This window comes from Pituophis catenifer, unplaced genomic scaffold, assembly GCF_029215685.1.
Source record: "Pituophis catenifer annectens isolate HBS135680 unplaced genomic scaffold, rPitCat1.0.hap2 SCAF_1, whole genome shotgun sequence".
NCBI lineage: Eukaryota > Metazoa > Chordata > Lepidosauria > Squamata > Colubridae > Pituophis > Pituophis catenifer.
This window is the reverse complement of record NW_027256881.1, coordinates 336,432,761-336,457,699: the sequence shown is the minus strand read 5'-3', so window position 1 is coordinate 336,457,699 and position 24,939 is coordinate 336,432,761. Positions and strand designations below refer to the sequence as shown.

At 43.2% G+C, this 24,939-nt stretch overlaps 1 protein-coding gene across 3 annotated transcripts in view; it reads right to left on the bottom strand.

Annotated features, from left to right (window-relative positions):
* The window catches only part of ZAP70 (zeta chain of T cell receptor associated protein kinase 70), a 32,827-nt gene extending 8,232 nt beyond the window's left edge, over positions 1-24,595 (bottom strand). Inside the window, exons 1-7 of one of the 3 annotated variants that reach the window (XM_070931808.1) lie at positions 24,194-24,595; positions 19,929-20,089; positions 16,739-16,877; positions 14,628-14,709; positions 11,245-11,291; positions 8,971-9,025; positions 1,174-1,354 (exon numbers count right to left, since the gene is read on the bottom strand). In XM_070931808.1, coding sequence (XP_070787909.1) covers positions 1,174-1,354; positions 8,971-9,025; positions 11,245-11,291; positions 14,628-14,709; positions 16,739-16,877; positions 19,929-20,089; positions 24,194-24,595 — 1,067 coding nt within the window. Of the gene's footprint in view, positions 1-1,173; positions 1,358-8,970; positions 9,026-11,244; positions 11,292-14,627; positions 14,710-16,738; positions 16,878-19,928; positions 20,090-24,193 lie in introns of all 3 variants that reach the window. The other 2 variants (XM_070931809.1, XM_070931811.1) reach the window with 2 other exon arrangements.
* Positions 24,596-24,939: the final 344 nt, after the last annotated feature.

The following is a 24,939-nucleotide window of genomic DNA, read 5'->3' as shown; positions in this document are numbered from 1 at the left end:
TGAGTGCAATTTTATTTCATAGAATAGAATAGAATAGAATAGAATAGAATAGAATAGAATAGAATAGAATAGAATAGAAAACAGAGTTGGAAGGGACCTTGGAGGTCTTCTAGTCCAACCCCCTGCTTAGGCAGGAAACCCTACACCACTTCAGACAAATGGTGATCCAACATCTTCTTAAAAACTTCCAGTGTTGGAGCATTCACAACTTCTGGAGGCAAATTGTTCCACTGATTAATTGTTCTGTCAGGAAATTTCTCCTTAGTTCTAGGTTGCTTCTCGCCTTGATTAGTTTCCATCCGTTGCTTTTTGTCCTGCCATCAGGTGCTTTGAAGAATAGTTTGACTCCCTCTTCTTTGTGACAGCCCCTGAGATATTGGAACACTGCTATCATGTTACCCCAGTCCTTCTTTTCATTAAACTAGACATACCTAGTTCCTGCAACCATTCTACATGTGTTTTAGCCTCCAGTCCCCTAATCATCTTTGTTGCTCTTCTCTGCACTCTTTCTAGAGTCTCAACATCTTTTTTACATCATACTAGCCCTGAAACAAAACATCTCTGGGATTCTGGGAAAAATAAAATGGCAGTCATCAGAAAATAGCTGCCAACATAGCTCCCTTATCTATATATATAACAATAAGATATATATAACAAAAAGTAACCACAGCAAACTCCATGAAAGAGAATGAATGTAACATAATTTCCTAAAAACAAAATGTGGGGTTTTAAAATAACAACCAAGAAGAGAACCTCAAAGCAAAGGAATATATTGACTGTAATACCCCCATGTTGTGACTGTATATTTTATCCCAAGCTGAGGTGGCGCAGTGGTTAGAGTGCAGTACTGCAGCTACTTCAGCTGACTGCTAGTTCAGCATGTCAGCAGATCAAATCTCACTGGCTCAAAGTTGACTCAGCCTTCCATCCTTCTGAGGTGGGTAAAATGAGGACCCAGATTGTTGGGGGCAATATGCTATTTAGTATACTATACTGTCTTTGGTGTAAACTGCCCAGAGTCCTCAGAGAGTGGGCGGCATAGAAATATGAGTAATAAATAAATAAATAATAAAATTTGATTTTTCTCATAGGGAATAGCAACTTCTGAAAACTGCAGAGATCTGTCTCAGCACATTAAGAGAAATTTATCCAGAAAACATGGTGTGCACTTACTTCTTCATTTTGTAAACTCCTTTCCTGACACACCCAAAGTTGCCCTCTCCCAGGTCCACTTCATCTATCATCAGACTGCTCCTTTTTAAGAATAATTTCCGGTCCTTGAGCTCTTCAGGATCACTGTATGGGCTTTCATAACATGTTGTGTCCATGGGCAAGATCCGAGTCTTTTTCCCTGCTCCTATTCCATCCCCAAGAAAATAAAGTAGATTAGTTGTGGGTTTCGTGTTTGAAGATCCCCTTCCTTGTTTCAGAATTCCCCCTTCTCCTAGGTTCAGTTCAAGCTACCCGTGTTGTATTAGTGACATAGGCTCCTGTAAAACTGTAAGAGTAAGCCAATTTACAGTATGTTTCACTGAAATTGAACAGAACTTTGATTAACCATAACAATATTCTTCTGATCACCAAGTAGTGGGATTAAATAACAGGGGGAAATTATGGTCTCCATGCCACTCTGTGAGGCATCTTGAAACAATCTAAGGGAAACCAGAATGTGAATGAAATTATGCATTGGTACAGTCTGTTGAGCTTACTTGGATTTTTGCTCAGACCAATAGAGACCTTAAAATATTAGAACCTTCTCACAATGCCTGCTTTTCAGCCTTATGGCTTCCTTTCTATCCTCTCTTTCTACAATAGCAAATTCAGGATTTCAAGTAAGGGCTTGAATGACATAAATCCATGGAAGAAAAGCCTAACAAGGGATAGGAGTCTTGAAGATGCCATGATACCTCTAGGTTGAAGGCAGCAGGCCTCCAACTATGACCTGAAGGAGAACAATGCTGGGAAAAAGCTTTGTTTCCTAGTTGTGAACATCCCAAGAAGCATCTTGTTAAGGAATATGCGTAGAGGGAACAGGCAGAGAGGAACAGAGGTAGCAATAATAATGTAATAAGAACAATAAACCATGATTCAAGTTTCCTCTTAAGTACATTGGCTACAGAGCTAGCCAATCAGAATACAATATGATGCAATACAGCATTACAGTCTTAAAGCTATACTTTACATTTTGACTGCAAACATGCATTGATGAATTATATATATTGCCAACCCAACCAGTTAGGCAATAGCTATTTCCTAACATTCTCCCTTTTGGGTAGGACAATATATAATAGCTTACATTCTTAAACCATAACACTCACAACACGCTTTATGCTTAATTGCACCCTGAGCTTTTGTAAAATGGTCTGAAATATTATTTTCAGTCATGCAGTATTCTAATTGAATAATTTTACTCTGTACACATTGTCTCACATTCAAGTATCTTATATCAATGTGTCCTTACAGCTAAATTATTTGCCATTTTAATTGCAGCTTGATTATCTTCATAAACTACAAATGGATCGTTTACAGTTAAGCCGATATCTAATAACAGTTATTTATAATATACTAGTTCTGTGCACATCAAAGATAAACAGGAAAACTCAGCTTCCATAGTTGATAAACTAATGTGCTTTTTGCCTGATGGACTTCCAGCCTATTAAAGCATTACCCAACAGTACTGCAATACCCGATGTTGATTTACGTGTAGGTAAATCAGTTGCAAAACTTAAATCAGCATATGCAGTTAATACAAGATCATTACTAAGCTCCAAATATAACGCATAATGCATTGTTTGTTTCAAATACCTAAGTATTTGTTTAGTAGCTTTCCAATGCCTATAAGTTGGTTTAGCATTATACCTAGCCAGTTGATTTACACTATAGGATATATCTGGCCTAGACCAATTACTAATATAAGATAGACTACCAATCAAGGATTGATATATTTCCTTGTCGAATACAGGACTTTGAATATTACCATGCTTAAAACTTAGCATGGTGTCTTAGCAGGCTTACAACTGAGGTATTTTTAATAAGATTTTAATTTTATCCCCTCAGATAATTCTACAGTTCTTTTTAACACCTTAAAGTTTATATGTCCCAAACGCCTATGAAGCAAATGAATACATTCATCATGTGGCTTCCTGTTATCATAAACTGAGTTAGCATTAGCCATGAGTAATGAATCATCTTTCAGAACAAACAAATCGTTCTCTAACTTTGCAGTAACACTTGTACCATCCCTTTCTATCAAACATTTATCTCCCCTAAAGCTTACTACAAATCCAACTTTTATCAATGCTTCTACAGATAGCAAGTTAAATTTTAGTTTAGATATATACAACATTGGTAACTGCTCATTTATACATGAACAATATGCAATACCTTCTCCAGATGCTTTCATTTTCCACCCATTGGCTAATGATATATGTTGTTTTCTATTAGTCATGTTTACAAATCTCTCTTTACTTCTAGTGATAGACTGCGATGCCCCACTGTCAACTACCCACAAATCATGGTTTACAGTAGTGGAACTAGATATAGCTAGATTAACATTCTTTTTGACTCTCTGTTGATTACCAGTATTCATTTTCTTACCATTTTTACAGAATCTAGCTATATGACCCTTGGCCCCACAAGAAAAACATTTTCTAACAGTATAGGCAGTTGAAGACAGTTTTTCTTCCTGTGGTTGTCTCTCTCTCAGTTGGTCTCTTTCTTGCCTTCTTCTGGACTCTTCTAACAATCTTCCGGTTATGCCAGTCAATGTTAGTTCATCTCTGGTCAAAACTTCCAGTGAAGACAAATAATCATCAAAACTTTCATCCAAAGAGGAAAGAATGATATAAACCTGATGCAGTTCTGAGAAAATTAGCTCTTTTTCATGTAGCTCTTGTAAAGTTCTCTTCATAAACTCCAAATGAGCTAACATATCTCCACCTTTCAGAAGACGAGCTCTAAACAGTTTACGTGTAAGATGTATGTGTGCACCCAAACTATCACGAACATAAATCCTCTTCAAATTGTTCCAACACCTGGCAGCAGAATCCTCGCCACGAATATGGACTAGCTGCTGGTCATTCAGTGTCAGTCCAATAATACAAAGAGCCTTTTCGTTATCCCGGTAAAATTCAGCTATTTTCTTCGAATCTTCATCGTCTGCTGGATTCCAATCAGTTACAACCGGTGGATTAATAACTACATCCCATAGCCCTTCCTTGCGCAGAAGTAGGCTGCATTTTATAGACCAGGAAAAATAGTTTGTTCCATCCAACCGGGTTATCATGGATATGTTGGATGACTGTTCTTGTGCCATCTTCACTTAGACAATTGACCACAAACACAGCTGTCTGAATATAGTACTGTGTATTCACACCAACTCTCAGTATTCTGGGCCCATAACCAATGTTAAGGAATATGCGCAGAGAGGAGCAGAGGTAGAAATAATAATGTAATAAGAACAATAAGCCATGATTCAAGCTTCCTCTTAAGTACATTGGCTACAGAGCTAGCCAATCAGAATACAGTATGATGCAATACAGCATTACAGTCTTAAAGCTATACCTTACATTTTGACTGCAAATATGCTTTTTTATTTATTTATTTATTTATTTATTTTTTACTTCAAATTTATATACCGCCCTTCTCCCTAGGGACTCAGGGCGGTGTACAGCCAAATAAAAACACATAATAAATACATTAAGAACAGATTAAAAGGAAATATCTCAATTTGGCCCAAAATTTAAAAAGACAAACAAATTTAAAATCATTTAAAAAATTTGTTAGGCCAGCCCGGCTTGTTGGAAAAGGTAAGTTTTAAGGGCACGGCGGAAGGCACGGAGGTCTTGGATTCTCCTTATCTCTGGGGGCAGCTGATTCCAGAGGGTGGGAGCCCCCACAGAGAAGGCCCTCCCCCTGGGGGTCACCAGCCTGCATTGCTTGGCTGATGGCACCCCGAGGAGGCCCTCTCTGTGGGAGCGCACGGGTCGATGGGAGGTCGTCGGTGGCAGAAGGCGGTCTCGAAGATAACTAGGTCCTATGCCATGGAGCGCTTTAAAGGTGGTAACCAACACCTTGAAGCGCACCCGGAAGACCACTGGGAGCCAGTGCAGCTCGCGCAGGAGCGGTGTTATGCAGGAGCGCCATGCAGCTCCCATAATTACCTGCGCGGCCACATTCTGGACCAGTTGGAGCCTCCGGGTGCTCCTCAAGGGGAGCCCCATGTAGAGAGTGTTGCAGTAGTCCAGGCGAGAGGTGATGAGGGCATGAGTGACTGTGTGCACAAAATCCCAATCAAGAAAGGGCCGCAACTGGCGGATCAGGTGAACCTGACAAAAGGTCACCCTGGCAACAGCCATCAGATGTTCCTCCAAGGACAGCTGCGTATCCAGGAGGACACCCAGATTGCGCGCCCTCTCCACGGGGGCCAAAGACTCGCCCCCGATAGTCAGCGATGGAGTTAGCTGACTATATCGGGATGCCGGGAACCACAGCCACTCAGTCTTGGAAGGGTTGAGCCTGAGCTTGTTCCTCCCCATCCAGATCCGTACAGCCTCCAGGCACTGGGCCATCACTTCAAGGGCATCGCTGGGGTGGCCTGGGGTGGAGATGTACAGCTGGGTGTCATCAGCGTACTGGTGGTATCTCACCCCAAAGCCACGGATGATCTCGCCCAGCGGCTTCACATAAATGTTGAACAAAAGGGGCGAGAGAACCGACCCTTGCGGCACTCCACAAATGAGAGGCCTCGAGGTTGACCTCTGCCCCCCTGTCAACACAAACTGCGACCGGTCGGAGAGAAAGGAGGAGAACCACCGTAACACAGTGCCCCCCATCCCCAACTCTTCCAACCGGTGCAGCATGATACCATGGTCGATGGTATCAAAAGCCACTGAGAGATCTAATAGGACCAGAACAGAGGAGCAACCCCTGTCCCAAGCCCTCCAGAGATCATCAACCAATGCGACCAATGCCGTTTCCATGCTGTGCCCAGGTCTGAAACCTGACTGGAATGGATCCAGATAGGACGTTTCCTCCAGGAATTGTGGGAACTGTCGTGCAACCACACTCTCAACAACCTTCACCACGAAGCGAAGGTTGGAGACAGGACGATAGTTAGCCAATACTGCCGGGTCCAGGGAGGGCTTCTTGAGGAGAGGCCTCACCACCGCCTCTTTCAAGGTAGCGGAGAAGTAACCCTCACTCAACGAAGCGTTGATAATTCCCTGGAGCCAGCCTCGTGTGACCTCCCGGGAAGCCAGTACTAACCAGGAGGGACACGGGTCCAGTAAACATGTGGTCGCATTAAGTCTCCCCAAAATCCTGTCCACGTCATCCGGAGTCACAAAGTCAAACTCTTCCCAGATAACATTCTCAAGACTATTCCTCGTCATCCTGCCCGGATCTACCCAGTCAGAGTCCAAATCCCGCCGGATCTGAGCGATTTTGTCATACAGATATCGTCCGAAATCCTCAGCCCTGCCCTCCAGAGGGTCCTCCCGCACTCCCGGTTGAAGCAGGGAGCGGGTCACTCTGAACAGGGCCGCCGGACGATTCTCTGATGACGCAATAAGAGCGGAGAAGTAATTGGACTTCGCCGCTTTTATCGCTACTAGGTAGGTCTTAATATGCGACCTTACCAGTGTTCGATCAGATTCGGCGAGACTGGCCCTCCAACCACTCTCCAGGCGTCTTTTCCGGCGCTTTATCTCCCTCAGCTCCTCAGTAAACCAAGGAGCCGCGAGGGATCAGCACTGGGTCAGAGGCCACAAAGGCACAACTTGATCTAAGGCTCCGCTAGCGGCCTGATCCCAGGCCGCCACTAGGTCCCCGACCGAGTCATGGGCTAGAACCTCAGGAAATGGCCCAAGCTCCATCTGGAATCTATCAGAATCCATCAGGCGCCTGGGGCGGACCCATCTTGTAGGCTCCGCCTCCCTGCGGCGGGGTGTAGCGATTCGAAGATCTAGGCGAAGGAGCGAGTGGTCAGACCATGACAAGGGTTCCATGTCTATATCCCCTATAACAAGGCCACTCAACCACTGGCCAGAGACAAAAATCAGGTCCAGAGTGTGACCCCCCCTGTGGGTGGGGCCATGAACTAACTGGGTCAGGTCCATGGCCATCATGGAAGCCATGAACTCCCGGGCCATCTCAGACGTCTCACCAACAGATGGCAGGTTGAAATCACCCATGACCATAAGCCTGGGTGTGTCAACTGCCACCATGGCTATCACGTCGAGTAGCTCGGGCAGGGCCGTTGCCACGCGGCAGGGAGCCAGGTACGTGAGCAATAGGCCCATCTGAGCCCCATGACCCCATCTCACAAAGAGGGTTTCACATCCGGCCGTCTGTGGCACAGTGGTTTCCCTCGGACCAAGATCTTCTTTAATAATAACCGCCACCCCCCCCCGCCCCTCCCCTGGGCCCTCGGCTGATGAAGCGCTCTAAAGCCCGGTGGGCACATCTCAACCAGGGGGACCCCTTCCTCCGGGCCCAACCAAGTCTCAGTAATAGCTGCCAGGTCTGCTCCCCCCTCCTGTATAAGATCATGGATGAGGGGGGCCTTATTAACCACGGACCTGGCATTGCATAACATCAGCCGGAGGCTCAGGTCCTGAGTATCTAAGCCACCTAGTATCCGAGTGGAGTCTTGGGGACCGGAGCGCGCAATTGCTCTCAAACAGCGGGTGCGCGCCCCCAGCACATGATATGGTCCCCTACTCCATTGATGGTTTATATATATTGCCAACCCAACCAGTTAGGCAATAGCTATTTCCTAACACATCTAATTGGCCACCAAGAGCATCCAAGTGTGAACTGTGTCTGTGTGAATATTTGTCTAATTTCTACCCCACCACAAGCTAAATAATCTCTCCAGGGCTTAAAAAAACACAAGATATACAAAAATGCAATATCTAAAAATACAATATCTAAAATAACTAAAACCCACTAGCAACAATTAAGACTGTTTCATACCCCCCACCCCTTTCAGAAAAGCCCAACTTCTTCCAGAAGGCAAATGGAGTTAGAACTAAGCAAACCTCCAATAGGAGGACATTATTCTGGTGGTCTCCCGAGGAAGTATTAACCAGGTACTTGGAGCTGAGCTTCTGAAGCCGAAAGAACCGTATTTTTTTTTTCCAAAAAAAGTAACCCCACAAGTGGCCACAAGAGGGTGATAAAGTAACATATGCTGTACAGTGTATCCTAATGTTGTTCTATCACATTAAGGATATTGTACAGTGTGATTACTTTACACCCTCCTGTGGCCACTGATAATACTACTTTTTATTATTATGTTTTAATGGAAAGAAAAGTATGTTTCAAATGCTTTTTTTATGAAATGGCCAAAAAAAAAGATTTTTTTTCCAACTTGAAATTACATGGAGACTAACAGAAAGTAAATACATGTTTTGGGTTCTATTAAAAGTACAATAAACTTTTTTCCAAAACAGGCTGCAGCCTGAACAGTGGATGGGACCTTATAAACAACAAGCTAACAAGAATTTTTAAATTTAATTTATGCTGGTTGAGCACTCTTTGGGGAATAGTATTTCTTGTAGGAATTGTGTTGCCATGTCTTCTTTTCAGACAGAAGATTGCAACAGTAATTCTTAGTACAAGTAAATGTCGGCCTTGGTTTACAAAATCCACTTAACAAATTTCTCACTTAGCAACATGAATTCTGGGCTCCATTGTGGTTGTAAATCGAGGACTATTTGTATTCTGTTAAACATCAAAATTATGACAGCAGTGAATGAGGGGGAATCTATGACTGGACCATGAAGTTGTAACCGTTGCAGCATCCCTGCAGTTACATTATCACAATCTGAGCAATTGGGTACTTGGCTCACAATTATGATGTCACAATGAGCCACGGTCACATGAATGCCATTTGTGAACTTCCCTGCCAATAAAATAAACATTTTATCTTTATGCTGTATCTGCGAATACTGTTCTCAAACTCACCAAAGGGCTCTGGTGTGTATCCATCTGAGTTCTGAGGTGTGAATCTCCGACCAGCCTAGGAAAGTCAGAGCAGAAAATATGCATCTGTACCACTCAGTTATGCCCTAACTCTGCAAATAAAAAGGGACAAAGGGATCCTAAAGCTAGCCAGGGAGTTGCGTGTCTGATTTGGGATTTATATCCTGCTCCAATTTTATCTTTTTTGGCATGCTTTCCAATATTTTCCATTAAATGATTTCAATAGGATTTTCCTGGCAACTGGTGGGTATGGGGCTCATCAGAATAGCAGTCCACTAACAATATCTTGCTCACTCACTCCCCCACCCACCCCCAGTGTCAGCTTCAAAACAAATTTTGCCTGTTGCAGCCATTTTCTCTGTTTCTCAGCTTGACACACTTTGAGAGGAGGACGGAGCTTTGGAATGTCAGACCAGACATCAACAACTTATTAACTCATGGGAACCAAGATCATCCTAAGGGGTGCTGGCCAGAGACTGGAAGAGGTTACCAAGGAGATGCCAGAACAACTCATTGGACAGTGTGACCTGTGACAAGGAGGGACAGAGCTGTCTAATCTTTAACTATAGCATAGAATAGAATAGAATAGAATAGAATAGAATAGAATAGAATAGAATAGAATAGAATAGAATAGAATAGAATAGAATAGAATAGAATTTTATTGGCCAAGTGTGATTGGACACACAAGGAATTTGTCTTGGTGCATACGCTCTCAGTGTACATAAAAAGACAAGATACATTCATCAAGAATCATAAGGTACAACACTTAATGATAGTCATAGGGTACACATAAGCAATCAAATCATATTAGGAAATCGTAAGAATACCAGCAACAAGGTTACAGTCATACAGTCATAAGTGGGAGGAGATAGGTGATAGGAACGATGACAAGATTAATAGTAATGCAGACTTAATAACTAGTTTGAAGTGTTGAGGGAATTATTGTTTAGCAGAGTGATGGCATTCAGGAAAAAACTTCTTGTGTCTACTTGTTCTGGTATTGTTCTATACTGAAAACACAGGAAATAGCCAGTGCTGGTTTGTTTTTCAACTGTGCCAAAATGATGTACTCAATAAAGCAGTTCTTTGAGAAAGCCAAAAGTCTCAGAATTCCTGGATTGGTTGGGTTCATTACTTGAAACCTTGACATTCAGTTTGAAAGAGATGGAGCTAAAAGAGTGGATGGTTTCCATGTTCTCTGCATGCCACTAAACTCCCGCGGAAGAAACAGGCTTGAGATTTGGAGCTACAACTACCAGACTCAGGATTGTTGTTAAGATCTGAAACCCTTGTAGCTATGAGCATCATTTACCAAATTAGGCCAGTGTATTAGTTGCATCCATCTGGCCTTCCTAATCCATGTCTTTGTAACCTGAAGTCTCAATTGCTTAGCACTGTGGCTGCTGGTACCTCCCTCACTTCCTGACAAACTCTCGCCCTGCTCTAAAGATGGTTTTAGCCTCAAACGAACTTTAAAAGGGCTGAAGACAAAAGCACTAGCATTACCTTTATTTCCAAGAATAGAACTCTGGGTGTTCTGAGAAAGTGAAAAACTGTGAAGGTCTAAAACCCAGGGCTTTGTTTCTGTATGTGATTCCCTGCTCAGAAATATATCTATCTGTCTCTGTCTCTGTCTCTGTCTCTGTCTGTCTACCTACCTACCTATTTAGCTTTCGCTATTATCTATCTATCTATCTATCTATCTATCTATCTATCTATCTATCTATCTATCTATCATCAACCTACCTACCTACCTACCTACCTATTTAGCTCTCTCTATTATCTATCTATCTATCTATCTATCTATCTATCTATCTATCTATCTATCTATCTATCTCTATTTATCTCTATCTATCTCTATCTATCTATCTCTATTTCTATCTATCTCTATCTCTATCTATCTATCTATCTATCTATCTATCTCTATCTATTTCTATCTATCTCTATCTCTATCTATCTATCTATCTCTATATATTTCTATCTCTATCTATCTATCTATCTATCTATCTATCTATCTATCTATCTACTATCTATTCCTCCTTGTCACCGGGTCAAGCCATTTTGAGAAGAAGGAAGACTTCTCTGCCATAGTGATCATTCTTTCATCTTTCATCTTATTAATTTGTTCTTCCCCTTTGCTTTGTCCCCCTGGAGAGGATTGTTTTTAGGTTGTTTTATGATAGCTGTAAATGTTTTTGCAGGCAGCATGGATGAGGAGCAATCCATAAAAGCATTCACTGAGCAAATGAAGACCACACTTACCAATGTAGATGGATGTGCTGGTGGCAGTGGAGTGGCGGCTGCTGGAAAGAAGGGAGGAAAGGAATAATAGCAAAATTTGTTTGTGTATACAGGCAGACCTCCATTTATAACAATTCATTTAGTGACCGTTTGAAGTTGCAATGGAACTGGGAAAAGTGACTTATGACTGTTTTTCACACCTACAACAATTGCAGCATCCCTATAATCACATAATCAAAATTCAGATGCTTAGTAACTGGCATGTATTTATGACGTTTGCAGTGTCCCAGGGTCATGTGATCAAATTTTGTGACCTTCTGACAAGCAAAGTCAAAGGGGAAACCACATTCACTTAACAATTGTATTATTAACTTAACAATTCCAGTGATTCACTTAACAACTGTGGCAAGAAAGGTTATAAAACAACTGTCTCAGTTAGCAACATAAATTTTGAGTTCGATTATGGTTGTAAATTGATGACTACCTGTGTGCCCTGGACAAGGTGACAGTTATAGGAAGGCCATTACATCTGTGGGAAAACATGGGCTGCAACTACTCTGCAAGATCTCCCTTGAAGTTGTCGTTTTGTGGGTTTTTTTAATGTTAGTTGCTCAGAGTCATAAACCTCTGACGGGGAGCCATGCCAAGTATATTATGTGTGTGTGTGTGTGTGTGTGTGTGTGTGTGTGTGTGTGTATTACACACACACGCATATTTATCAGCATATATGCTGATAAAGAAATAAAGGGAGACTAGTATAGATCTATTTCAAGCTATTTAGCTATCATCAGCTAGCCATACCCTTACTCGGATTTGAACTTGGACTACCTGCATACCTCATAACCTCTGAGCCACAAGTTCTCCTCCCTTTATCATCTTGAGCCAGGGGAGAGATTAAGTGTTTTTCTGTCGAAGCACCTGGTCTACCCCAATATGGGAGGGATTATATACCTGACATATAAGGGCTGCCTATACCTAATGAGTTCCAGCAAAAACCAAACTGATCATGTAGTGCCTCCTAGTGGCCAGTAGCATATTTATTAATTCATTATTTCACTTGGCATGGCTCCCCCATCAGAAGTTCATGACTCTGAGCAGCTAACATTAAAAAAAACCCCACAAAAATGACAACACATTTAAGCTATAACTGGGATGAAAACAAATTTATCAGTGATAATTGTTGTGTGGGATCCGTCACACCTCCTGACCGCCCCCCCCCCCCCGGGCCTGATGATAGAATCATGAGTTTAAGGGCCTGTGAAAGGCTGACAGGGTCAGGGGGGCCAATGTAACCTCAGGGTGGGGTGAATGGAACTTCAAAGGGTGGGCACCATCACAAAAAAGACTCTCTTCCTGGGCCCTGCTAGATGACACTCCCTAGAGCATGCCCCTTCTGCTGGACCAGATGGGATGGGTAGCAGTGGTGGGTTGCCCCCGGTTCGCAACGGGTTCTATAGAAACGGTAGTAAAACCAGCGGGAGGCTCCGCCCACTGACCTTAATGTCATCAAAACGCTTTTGTGCTTGCGCAGAAGCGTTTTGATGACATCAGGGTCAGTGGGCAGAGCCTCCCACCAGTTTTACTACGGGTTCTATAGAACCGGTGTGAACCGGGGGCAACCCACCACTGGGACCCACTCCTGATGGGTAGATATAATTCAGAGAGGCAGTCCCAGAAATAATCTAGGCCCCGTGCCATGAAGAGTTACAACCACCCCAGTTACAACTGAATTGGAAAGATATTGGCAACCAGTGCAGTTTGCAGAGCAGATACATCATATGGGCTGACCAAGAAGGTATACAGGTAGTCCTCAACCACAACTGAGCCCAAAATTTCCATTGCTAAACAAGACAAAGGTTAAGTGAATTTTATCCCATTTTATGGCCTTTCCACAGTTATTAAGTGTATCACTGCAGTTGTTAAGTAAGTAACGCGGTTGTTAAGTGAATTTGCTTTCCCCTTGACTTCGCTTGTTAGACAGTCACAAAAGGAGATCACCCGGAGACATTGCAACCACCATACAGTAAATACATGCCAGTTGCCAAGCGCCTGGATTTTGATCACGTGACCATGGGGATGCTGCAATGGTCATAAATGTGAAAAACTGTCATAAGTCACTTTTTTCAGTGCCATTCTAATTTCAAACGGTCACTAAACAAATGGCTGTAAGCCAAGAACTACCTGTATAACTACCTGCCTGCTGTCGTGTATATAAACATCTATAAAATTGAATGCCCTGACTTATGGGGATAGGAATATGCATATGCAGCAAAAGAAACTCCTGGGACATTATTTTACCAATTACTGATAATTCCACATAGGTACAGAAGAAGCAAAGCCGGTTCTGAAGTTTTCGCGCACGAAAGTAAAATCAGCATAAGTAAAATCCCTGGCCACCTATCAGTTACAGTCAATTTGTTTTGGGAAATGGTCTGAGCACCCTGGAACTTCCCCATTATTTGACCTTGGGCACTAGGACTTAGCCAGGCGACAGTCGGCTCTCTTGCATTCCACAGTTCCCTCCCAAGCCTCCCTTACATTTTACCCCTCCCTGTTTCTGTTAAAGGCTGTCATAGTGCAATTTTAGAATATCTCCTGATCCACTGCCCTTCTGGACCACTGTTCTACCCATTTAATGCCAGTCAATTCTTATGGTCTGATTGACCAATCTAATTGCCAAAATAAATCCCAAACCCTCTAAAAAGGTAAAAGTAAAGGTTCCCTTCGTACATACGTGCTAGTCGTTCCCGACTCTAAGGGGCAGTGCTCATCTCCATTTCAAAGCCGAAGAGCCAGCACTGTCCGAAGACGTCTCCATGATCATGTGGCCAGCATGACTAAACGCCAAAGGCGCACGGAACGCTGTTACTTTCCCACCAAAGGTGGTCCCTATTTTTCTACTTGCATTTTTTACGTGCTTTCGAACTGCTAGGTTGGAAGAAGTAACAGGAGCTCATCCCGTTACCCGGCACTAGAGTTTCGAACCGCTGAACTGCTCACCTTTCAATCGAAAAAGCTCAGCGTCTTAGCCACTGAGCCACCACATCCCTTTTTCCCAAACCCTCTAATTTATGCCAAATCCATATAGTGGTATAGTGGAGCCTTCTAGATGTGTGCACAATCAGTTTCCAGATTCCCATAGCCAATATGATTTTTTTTCCCCTTGTTACCATGCTAGGGGAGGAAATTAGGGGAGTTGAAACCTATAACATTTGGAGGATGTTGTTAGATTATAAAAATCCTGAGATCATCCTTTTCTGTAGATCTTTTTGTTATAAACTGTAATACAATCTTTAAGGAATATGGATTTCATGATAACTAAAACATATACACAGGGAAGGAAATAACTAGACTTGCCAATCCTTTTCTCGGGGATAGGAGAGAATTTAAAATCTTACCTGATTGCATTTCAGGATTTGGGGCGCATTCCTTCAGATAATAGATAAGGCCATCAGGTTTGAGTTTGAGGTACTCAACCAGCTGGTGAAAGAATTTTGAAGGAGAAGAACATCAAGAGGAGAGAGATGGAATGGAATGGAATGGAATGGAATGGAATGGAATGGAATGGAATGGAATGGAATGGAATGGAATGGAATGGAATGGAAGAAGAGAAGAGGAGAGGAGAGGAGAGGAGAGGAGAGGAGAGGAGAGGAGAGAAGAGAAGAGAAGAGAAGAGAAGAGAAGAGAAGAGAAGAGAAGAGAAGAGAAGAGAAGAGAAGAGAAAAAACATTATTGTCACTTTAAATGTACACTAATCAGCATAAAATTAAAATGAAATTTCGTTGCATTCAGCTCTCCAAAGGTAATCATTATGCATATACCCACATACAGTACACATATATATGACACAGAGAAACATCACAGTCTAATTTGAATGTATACATATACATGGCGAAAAAAAAAGAATCCTGCGAATAGCATAAGGAACAAAGCTGTTACCGAATCTGGTAGTCCTGCTAGAAATACTTCGAAACTTCCTCCCAGAAGGGAGCAACAGAAACAGACCGTGAAGGAGATGTGTGGGGTCTCTAACAATGCTTTCAGCTGTAAGTACATAGCACTTATATGCAGTATCCTGAATAACAGGAAGCGAGCTTCCTATAATCTTCTCGGCTGTCCTTACCACTCTCTGTATGGACTTTCTATTTGAGGCACTGCTGCCACCACACAGTGATGCAGTTTGTTAAAATGCTCTCAACTGTGCCTCTGTAAAAAGTGGTTAGGGCAGAAGGAAAAAGATGGGCTCTCCTCATCTGATGCAGGAAATGCAAACACTGGTTTGCATGCTTCACTAAAGACAATGTATGAAGAGACCAAGTCAAGGAGGCTAGAAAACTAATGAACAACCAAGGTTTTTAGTTTAATTGCCTTTTTGGCATCCCTATTTTCTTGCATCCCTCAGAGAAAGTGGGAGGGAAATTTGAGATGTTTATCTCAAAAAGATACGTGGAAAAGTCAGAAATACATTTTACAGTAACTTATTGGAGCAAAGCTGCCCTTCCTGGGTTCCATTTGGCCAATACAGGTAATCCTCGACTTATGACCCCCAAATTTCTGTTGCTAAGCAAGACCGCTGTTAAGTGAGGTTTGTCCTATTTTACAAACTTTCTTGCCACAGCTGTTGAGTGAATCACTGAGTTTTTGGTTTTTTTTTTATTTGATTTATATGCCGCCCTTCTCTGGAGACTCAGGGCAGCTTACAGTGCATTAAGCAATAGCCTTCATACTTTTGTAGATTTATACAAAGTTATTTTATTGCCCCCACAAACTGGGTCCTCAATTTACCTACCTTAGAAAGGATGGAAGGCTGAGTCAACCTTGAGCCTGGTGAGATTCGATCTTACTTTAATTGCAGACAGCTGGTGTTAAATTATAGTGCTCTGTCTGTTGAGCTATTCAGGCTCCTTACATTAGTAACGTGGTTCTTAAGTGAATATCTTTCCCATTGACTTTGCCTATCAGAAGGTCACAAAAGGTGAACACATGATCACACTGGGACATTGTAACAGTGAGAAATATGAACCAGTTGCCAAGCGTCCGAATTTTGATCGTGTGACTGTGGGAATGCTGCAATGGTCATAAGTATGAAAAACAGTCATAAGTCACTTTTTTCAGTGCCGTTGTAACTTCAAACGGTCGCTAAACGAACGGTTGGAAGCCAAGGACTACCTGTAACTATGATACAGCCAACACACAACATGCCCACTCACTCCTATACAAAGGGATGGATCTTGGCTTCATCCCACTTTGATTGGTAAGTTTTTCCCACTTACCAACCAGAGAGCCAATAACAGTTGCTTCTAGCACCAGGCTAGAAAGTGGGAGACTATGAATTCTAGTTCTGCCTTAAACATGAAAGCCAACTGAATGACTTTGAACTAATCACTCTCTCTCAGCCCAATTCACCTCACAGGAGGAGGAAGGTATGTCCACCGTCTTGAGTTATTTGTAAACATAATAAAGGTGGGATATAAATAAGCAAACCACTCAGTCTTCGCTGCAATCTCACCTGCCACAGCGTATCAAATTTGGTTCCTTCTTCCACAGAGTATTTCCCTGATTTTCCTTGTCCTATTCGATAGTGGTAAATAGTCTTTCCGTATACAAGGGAGAGGGCGTAGCTTCCTTGTTCTTTCTTTTGTCTCAACCTGATAGGAAAGATAGGAGAGGTCACTAAATGAACTATTGTAAGTCAATGTACCTGTGCTTCATTTTTTTTTTCAAATCTCCTAGTGTTAAACTAGGTAGCATCATAAACATCAACAGCACTAATGATGTTCCCTAGTTTATTAATGAAACATCTGTTGCAGGAAAACAACTAAGTTCTGAGAGCACCAAGGATGGCATATTATATATCCACACTTAACAAGATTACAATCAGCAGTGTGATTCAGCCGGTTCGAGCCAGTTGGGGCGAACCGGTAGTTAAATTGCTGGCTGGCCCCGCCCCTTCCAGGAGTCCCCACGCACCCCATTTTTGCTCCCAGGTGGCTTCAGGGAGGCCTCCTAGGCCCCAAATGGGGTGCGGAGTGTGTGGTGCACCCCGCCCCCATGGCCTGTTTTCGCTCCCAGGAGGCTTCAGGGAGGTCTCCTAGGCCCAAAATGGGGCGTGGGGGGATGCAGCGTGGCCCCCCCAATGCCCTTTTTTGCTCCCAGGTGGGTGCAGGAGGCAGAGTACTGCCCAGAGGGCACCCCCTGGCCATGCCCACCATGGCCACGCCCACCCAGTCGGTCATTAGGGCAGAGAACCAGTTGTTACTGTAACCACCACTGGTTACAGTATTGCACTAATCAATTATGTCTGCTGTAGGCAAAAACATTTCATATATAAAATTTTAATGTTAGACTGCAGAAGATAAGATTTTAACATAATGGAGGGCAAAAAAGGAATATTTTGGTTTATATCACTTTGAAAATATAATATAAAATATATCACTTTGAAAATATAATATAAAATATATCACTCTGAAAATGTAAATATATGTTATTTGCATTTAAATGCAAACTTAATCAGTTTCGCTCCCTTCCTTAGGAAGCACTGAGAGATTCTCCAGCAAAAAAAAATATACAAGCCCACTTTAGATACGGTGATTTCTCAGTTCAAATGTAATTTCCCATGAAATGCCTCCAGGCCTGTCATTTGACTTTCTCAAAATGCCTTGGAATTGGATGCTCTCAGGATCTTTTGGACTGTTGACAGAATGAGATTTATTGGAATCACTAGAAAAACCATTGAGGAACTGCTGCCAAAGCAGTTTTTAGAAAGACGTGACCATTTTTAGAAAACTAGCTCCCTAGTGATGTAAATAAATATAATATAAACAGTAATTGTATATATAAAAACAGAGGTGCATATTTTCATTACAAATCCTGGTAACTGATATTTTGAAAAAGCTAATGACAAAGCTGGCTTGGATATTGCCTGATAGTATATTCCAAAATCCTGGAATATCATGGTTTTCTGTCGTAGAAAGTTCAGTTTCTTTTAAACAATTATGAAATAAATTCTAATTTTAAGGGATTATTTTGGCATTTTTCAACTGATTCAAATATATCTTGCAAACCAAAGTATTTTAATGACTGCAGTTACACCAATTTTAATGAATGTTTATACATTAAATACTGTTTGTGTTTTGTGTACATCAAACATAAAATCAATCATTTATAACAAAGACAAAATAAATCCCTGGTGAGTCTAATCCCTGATGGAACAGAATAGAATGATCTATTCAACGAGGCAATCCCTGAATCAGAGTTAATTGGATGTCTATTATTCATCAATCCACAATATGTAAATATGACATTTAAGCCTTTCGCTGTGGTTTATATCATCTATAATTATTCACAGTGGAATTTGATCTAAAGAATGCAAGCTTTGGTTGAGCTCTACTGCCCTGAGATTTCATATATTACTTTACACATGGTTTGATACAGGTAGTCCTCAACTTACCACCACAATTGAGCCCAAAACACCTGTTGTTAAGTGAATTTTGCCCGTTTTACAAATGTTCTGGCTACAGTTAAGTGAAACACTGAAATTAAGTTAGTAATATAGTTGTTAAGTGAATCTGGCTTCCCCATTGACTTTGCTTGTCAGAAGGTGGCAAAAAGTGATCACATGACCCTGGGATTTTTTTTTTTTGGTCACGGTTGTTAAACAAATCACCATGGTTGTTAAATGAATCATGTGGTTGTTCAACAAACCCAGCTTCCCGCATTGACTTTGCTTGTCAGAAGCTGGCTGGGAAGGTTGCAAATGCTGATCACATGACCCCAGAATGCTGAAACCATTGTAAATATATATATATATATACAGTTGCCAACCACCCAAATTTTGATCACGTGACTGTGGGGATTCTGAGAAAGTTGCAAGCTACGAGTCATAAGCCACTTTTTCAGCACCGTTGTAACTCTGAATGGTCAATAAATAGAATGGCTGTAAGTCAAGGACTGCCTATAGCCAAGACTGACTTAGCCAAAATGTAGAATCATAGAATAAAATAGAGCTGGAAGGGGCCTTGGAGGTCTTCTAGTCCAGCCCCCTGCTCAAGCAGGAGAACCTATACCCATGATGGCGAACCTATGGCACGCGTGCCAGAGGTGGCACGTGGAGCCGTATCAGTAGGCACGCGAGCGTTACCCTAGCTTAGCTCCAGTGTGCATGTGTGCGCCGGCCAGCTGATTTTCGGGCCTTCAGGGCCCACCGGAAGTTGGGAAACAGGCTGTTTCTGGCCTCCAGAGGGCCTCTAGGGAGATGGGGAAGGCAGTTTTCACCCTCCCCAGGCTCCTAGAAAGGCTCTGGAGCCTGGGGAGAGTGAAAAATGGTCCCACCATGTGCCAAAAGTGTGGGGGGGATCGCGCGTGCATGGGTGGGTGGGTGGGGCGCATTGAATTATGGGTGTGGGCACGCACGTGCGCGACCCCCCGCACTCCCCCCACTTTTGGCACGCAACGGCAAAAAGGTTAGCCCTCACTGACCTATACCATCTCACACATATGACTGTCCAGTCTCTTCTTAAAAATCTCCAGTGATGAAGTGCCCACAATTTCTGAAGACAAGCTGTGCCACTGGTTAATTGCCTTTACTGTGTGCAAATTGGTGTCTTAAATATGAATGTGAAACTGCAGGTAGTGGGGAGAAAAATATTTCTCCAGAACTAAAGGGGAATTTTTTCCCCCCTGCATCCTTAAATGCTTACAGGAATTTCCCATCAGGCTGTGCTCCTGAGTAGAGCCGGCTCTCTGCTTGCTCTCTGGAGATGGGGCCATGGTACCAAGGCATTTTCTCGTGAGCTGTGGTGGCCAAGAGTTTCTCCACTTGAGGTGCTTGGCTTATGATGGCTACTTCAAGATTTTCTCCCTGTAAAAAAAGAAGAGGGGAAGAGAATTTATCTTTCGCATTTTTGGGAATTGTTAAAACATGGGAGATCAGTAACAACGGAATGGAAACTTTGCTTTTTTCAGCCTAAAATATATTTAGATAAATGGATACATTTCAATCTAGTGTTTTCCTCAGCAATCTGAATTTAAAAAGTTGGAGGTGGGGTGGGGGTGGGGCACAACGTAGAATAATATTTCAGTGCAAAACTAATTTACCGCCAACCCTAAACCTGAGAGTTTAATTTCTACCGTTAAATTCAGTGCAAAAGAGGAAAGGATCAGGTCTGGGTTCTACTTATCTTTACTACCGCTTCGCAACGGGATCACATACGCGCACTCGCTTCGCTCACACATGCCCCTTGCTTCTGCGCATGCGCAGATCGCTGATGACAACATCCAGGGCAGTGGGCGGGGCCTCCCAGCGGTTTTACTACCGGTTCTTGCGAACCGGTCCGAACCGGGGGCAACCCACCACTGGAAAGGATATCCTGGAGTTATATATTCTACCTAAAAAAGATACAAATTCAGTGTTTTGGAATGGTATGATTCTTAAAATGAGGAATCAAACCTTTCCAAAACACTGAATATATATATATATATATATATATATATATATATATATATATATATATATATATATATATATAATGTTTCCCCAAAAATAAGACTCTGCCTTATATTTTTTTGAACCCCTTATTTTTGGGGAGGTTTTATTATTTTGGGGTGCGTGGAGCAAGACAGGGCTCCTCTTGCCATCTTACCTGATTTTTAGCTCTGTCTCCCTAACCTTAACCAAAGGAAATGGCGGGCACCGGCTGTGCATGTGGTTAAATATCTTTGGGGGGGGGCTTATTTTCATGCTTGCGTTCAAAAGCTCGATTGGGCTTATTATCAGGGGATATCTTATTTTTGGGGAAACAGGGTATTTTAGGAGGAATGTATAGATCCTAGAATATCCTTCCCTCTTTTGCATTAAACTGAATTAAATTGTAGAATTTAAAGTGCAAAGTTTAGGGTTGGCGGTAAATTACTTTTGTACTGAAATATTCTTCTACGTTGTGCCCCAACCCTCCAAGTACATGGATTGCATTCATGTTACCATGGGGACACTGTGACAGTCGTAAGGACTGTCATAAGTCACCTCTTTCAGCACTGTCATAATTTTGAACAGTTGCTGAATAAATAGTCATAAGTGAAGGACTACCTGTACCATTGCAGCTGGGCTTGGCAAATGCTGCCCCTCTGGAAGGATTTACTGGAAGGAAGCATCCTAAATCTTTTGGCTGCCCAAAATGGGTCATAACAGTTGTTTCACTATTTTAATTGATTACCAGATCCTCCTACTCAAACACAGCTGCTGTTTGTTAACACAGCCATGTCGTTTTTTTCAAATTCAGAAACCTGAAAAAAGACATAGTGGCTTTAATAGGTAGCAAAGAGGAATTGAGCTCGTGTGACTTTCAAAACAGTTCTTCAAAATAATTTTCAAAATGTGCATAGCCCCTAAGGGGATGTATGTGTATGTGTATATGTATATGTCAGTGGTGAAATGTAAAATTTGTTACTACCAGTTCTGTGGGCGTGGCTTGGTGTGTGTGTGTGTGGGGGGGTAATGTGACTGAGTGGGCGTGGCCAACTTTTTTTTTTTTTTTTACTTTTAAAACCATTTTTTCTACAACCTCTTCGGCCAAAGAGGCTGTAAAAAATGCTTTTAAAAGCCTCTGACAATCCCAGCTGAGCCGCGCGATCATCAGAGGCTTTTTTTAAAAAAAAATTAACAGCATTTTTTCAGCTGAAGAGGTTGTAGAAAAAATGCTTTTAAAAATTAAAAAAAAGCCTCTGATGTTCGCGTGGCTCAGCTGGGCATGGGGGGGGGGGCAGGGATTTTTGCTACCGGTTCTCCGAACCACCCACCACCATCGCTACCGGATCGGGTGATCCAATCCAAACCGGGAGCATTTCACCCCTGGTATATGTGTGTGTGTGCGTGTGTCTGTCTGTGTATCTCTCTCTCTCTCTCCCCACCTCCCTCCCTGTGTGTGTGTGTGTGTTGGGGGGCAGTGTATATGTGTGTATACTATCATATAAAATATAACATTACTGGGAATTTACTTTCGTCAATAGATGTTGGATTTTGTAAGCCATCTCTAAGGTAAAATTGTTTTAGTTTAGTTTAGTTTTATTAAATTTGTATACCGCCCTACTCCCGAAGGACTCAGGGTGGTGAACAGGCACAGGATAAAATACAGAAATACAAAAGTTAATACAATTAAAATCCCAATAAATTTAAAACAAATTGAAATTTCAATTAAAAATTTAAAAGAAAGGGGAGAAAAATTAGGCCAGGCCGGCTTGCTGGAATAAGAGGGTCTTGAGAGCACGGCAGAAAGTGCGCAGATCCGGGATCCTCCGTATCTCCAGGGGGAGCTCGTTCCAGATAGTGGGTGCCCCCACAGAGAAGGCCCTCCCCCTGGGAGCCGTCAGTCGACACTGCTTGGCTGATGGCAACCGGTTACCCTCTCTATGAGAGCGTACCGGCCAGTGGGAGGCTATTTGTGGTGGTAGGCGGTCCCGTAAGTAACCAGGTCCTAAGCCCTGGAGCACTTTAAAGATGGTAACCAAAACCTTGAAGCGCACACGGAAGACCACTGGGAGCCAGTGCAGCTCGCGCTGGAGAGGTGTTACATGGGAGCGCCATGTTGCTCCCATAACCACCCGCGCGGCCGCACTCTGCGCCAGTTGGAGCCTCCACGTGCTCCTCAAGGGGAGCCCCATGTAGAGAGCATTACAATAGTCCAGGCGGGAGGTGACAAGGGCATGAGTGACCGTGCGTAACGAGTCCCGATCCAGAAAGGGACGCAACTGGTGAATCAGGCGAACCTGATGAAAAATCCTCCCGGTTACGGCCGTCAAGTGCTCTTCTAAAGACAGCCGTGAATCCAGGAGGACACCCAAGTTGTGAGCCCTCTCCATGGGGGCCAGCAATTCACCCCCAATAGTCAGCGATGGCGTCAACTGACTATATCGGGACGTCGGAAACCACAGCCACTCGGTCTTGGATGGGTTGAGCCTGAGCCTGTTCCTCCCCATCCAGATCTGCACGGCCTCCAGGCAACGGGACATCACGTCAAGGGCATCGTTGGAGTGGTCCGGGGTGGAGATGTACAACTGAGTATCATCAGCGTACTGATGGAACTTCACCCCAAAACCACGGATGATCTCGCCCAGCGGCTTTACATAAATGTTGAACAGAAGGGGTGAGAGGACCGACCCTTGTGGCACCCCACATACGAGGGGCCTTGGGGCCCCCTGCCAACACAGACTGCAACCGGTCAGAGAGAAAGGAGGAGAACCACTGTAGAACAGTGCCCCCCACCCCTAACTCTTCCAGCCGGTGCAGCATGATACCATGGTCGATGGTATCAAAAGCCACTGAGAGATCTAATAGGACCAGGACAGAGGAGCAACCCCTGTCCCGAGCCCTCCAGAGATCATCGACCAACGCAACCAATGCCGTTTCCGTGCTGTACCCAGGCCTGAACAGATCCAGATACGTCGTTTCATCCAGGTACTGGGGAAGCTGTCACGCAACCACACTCTCAACAACCTTCGCCACAAAACGAAGGTTGGAGACCGGACGATAATTAACCAACACTGCTGGGTCCAGGGAAGGCTTCTTGAGGAGAGGCTTCACCACCGCCTCTTTCAAGGTGGCGGGGAAGTCACCCTCACCCAACGAAACATTTATAATCCCCTGGAGCCAGCCTCGCGTCACCTCCCGGGAAGCCAGCACTAACCAGGAGGGGCAAGGGTCCAATAAACAAGTGGTCGCGTTCAGTCTACCCAGAATCCTGTCCACGTTCTCAGGGGTCACAGGATCAAACTCATCCCAGATAACATTCTCAAGACCTGCCCCAGTCCCTCCCCCTGAGACTACCCAGTCGGAGTCCAAATCTTTCCGGATCTGTGTGATTTTGTCATGCAGATACTGAACAAAATCCTCGGCTCTACCCTCCAAAATTGTGCAACGTATAAAAAGAAATAAATTCTCTAATGAAAAATAAAATCAAAATTAGGCTCATACCTCCAAGTTCCACGTTTGACGGACATATTCACGGACCATATTCTCCCGGATATTGTCAAAAATGCCCGGCTGGGGTTCCAGGCTATTAGGACGGTGGCAAGGCTTCCGTAAAGTACAGCAAAGTCCATCTGGATCCTTGGAATAAAATTCGCAGAGCTCTTCGGGGCCGCAGTGTGCTTTCCCTCCAGAGATGGCAAAGGTCCCATTCATCTGACGCTCGATGGAGTAATGGTAGAACTGGAGTTTGTGCACTACAGAGAGGACGTAGCCGCCAAGATTGCGAAGGCACTGCCGCAGCAAGAATAGCCCATCTGACATCCCTGCCAGTTTGAGGTGATCCTCTGCTTCTGACCGGGAGATGCTGCCGAAGTAGAAAGGCAGATGGGCGGCTGGATTGGGCATCTGGAGAGCGTTGCTGGTTCCACCACAATATCCTGTAGTTTAAAGATGTCTAAAAGGAAAATGTGAACATCACATGATTAACAAAAAAGAAAAAAGAAAATATATACTTGCCAAGGCACCTCTTCTTAGTTTCCTTTGGACAGAAAAGATACAATCTTCAGAAACAGAATTCACTTGTAGAAAGAGGACAGTAGCAGAATAAGTATGCTCTTATCCATCATTTTTCGATTATTTACCTATTTTTTTTTTAAAAAAAATATCATATCTCAGAAAGCAGTTGTCCCTGGCAAACCTTTGAAGGCTGATTGATAGATGCAACACGGGAGTTTTGAGGATTAAGAACT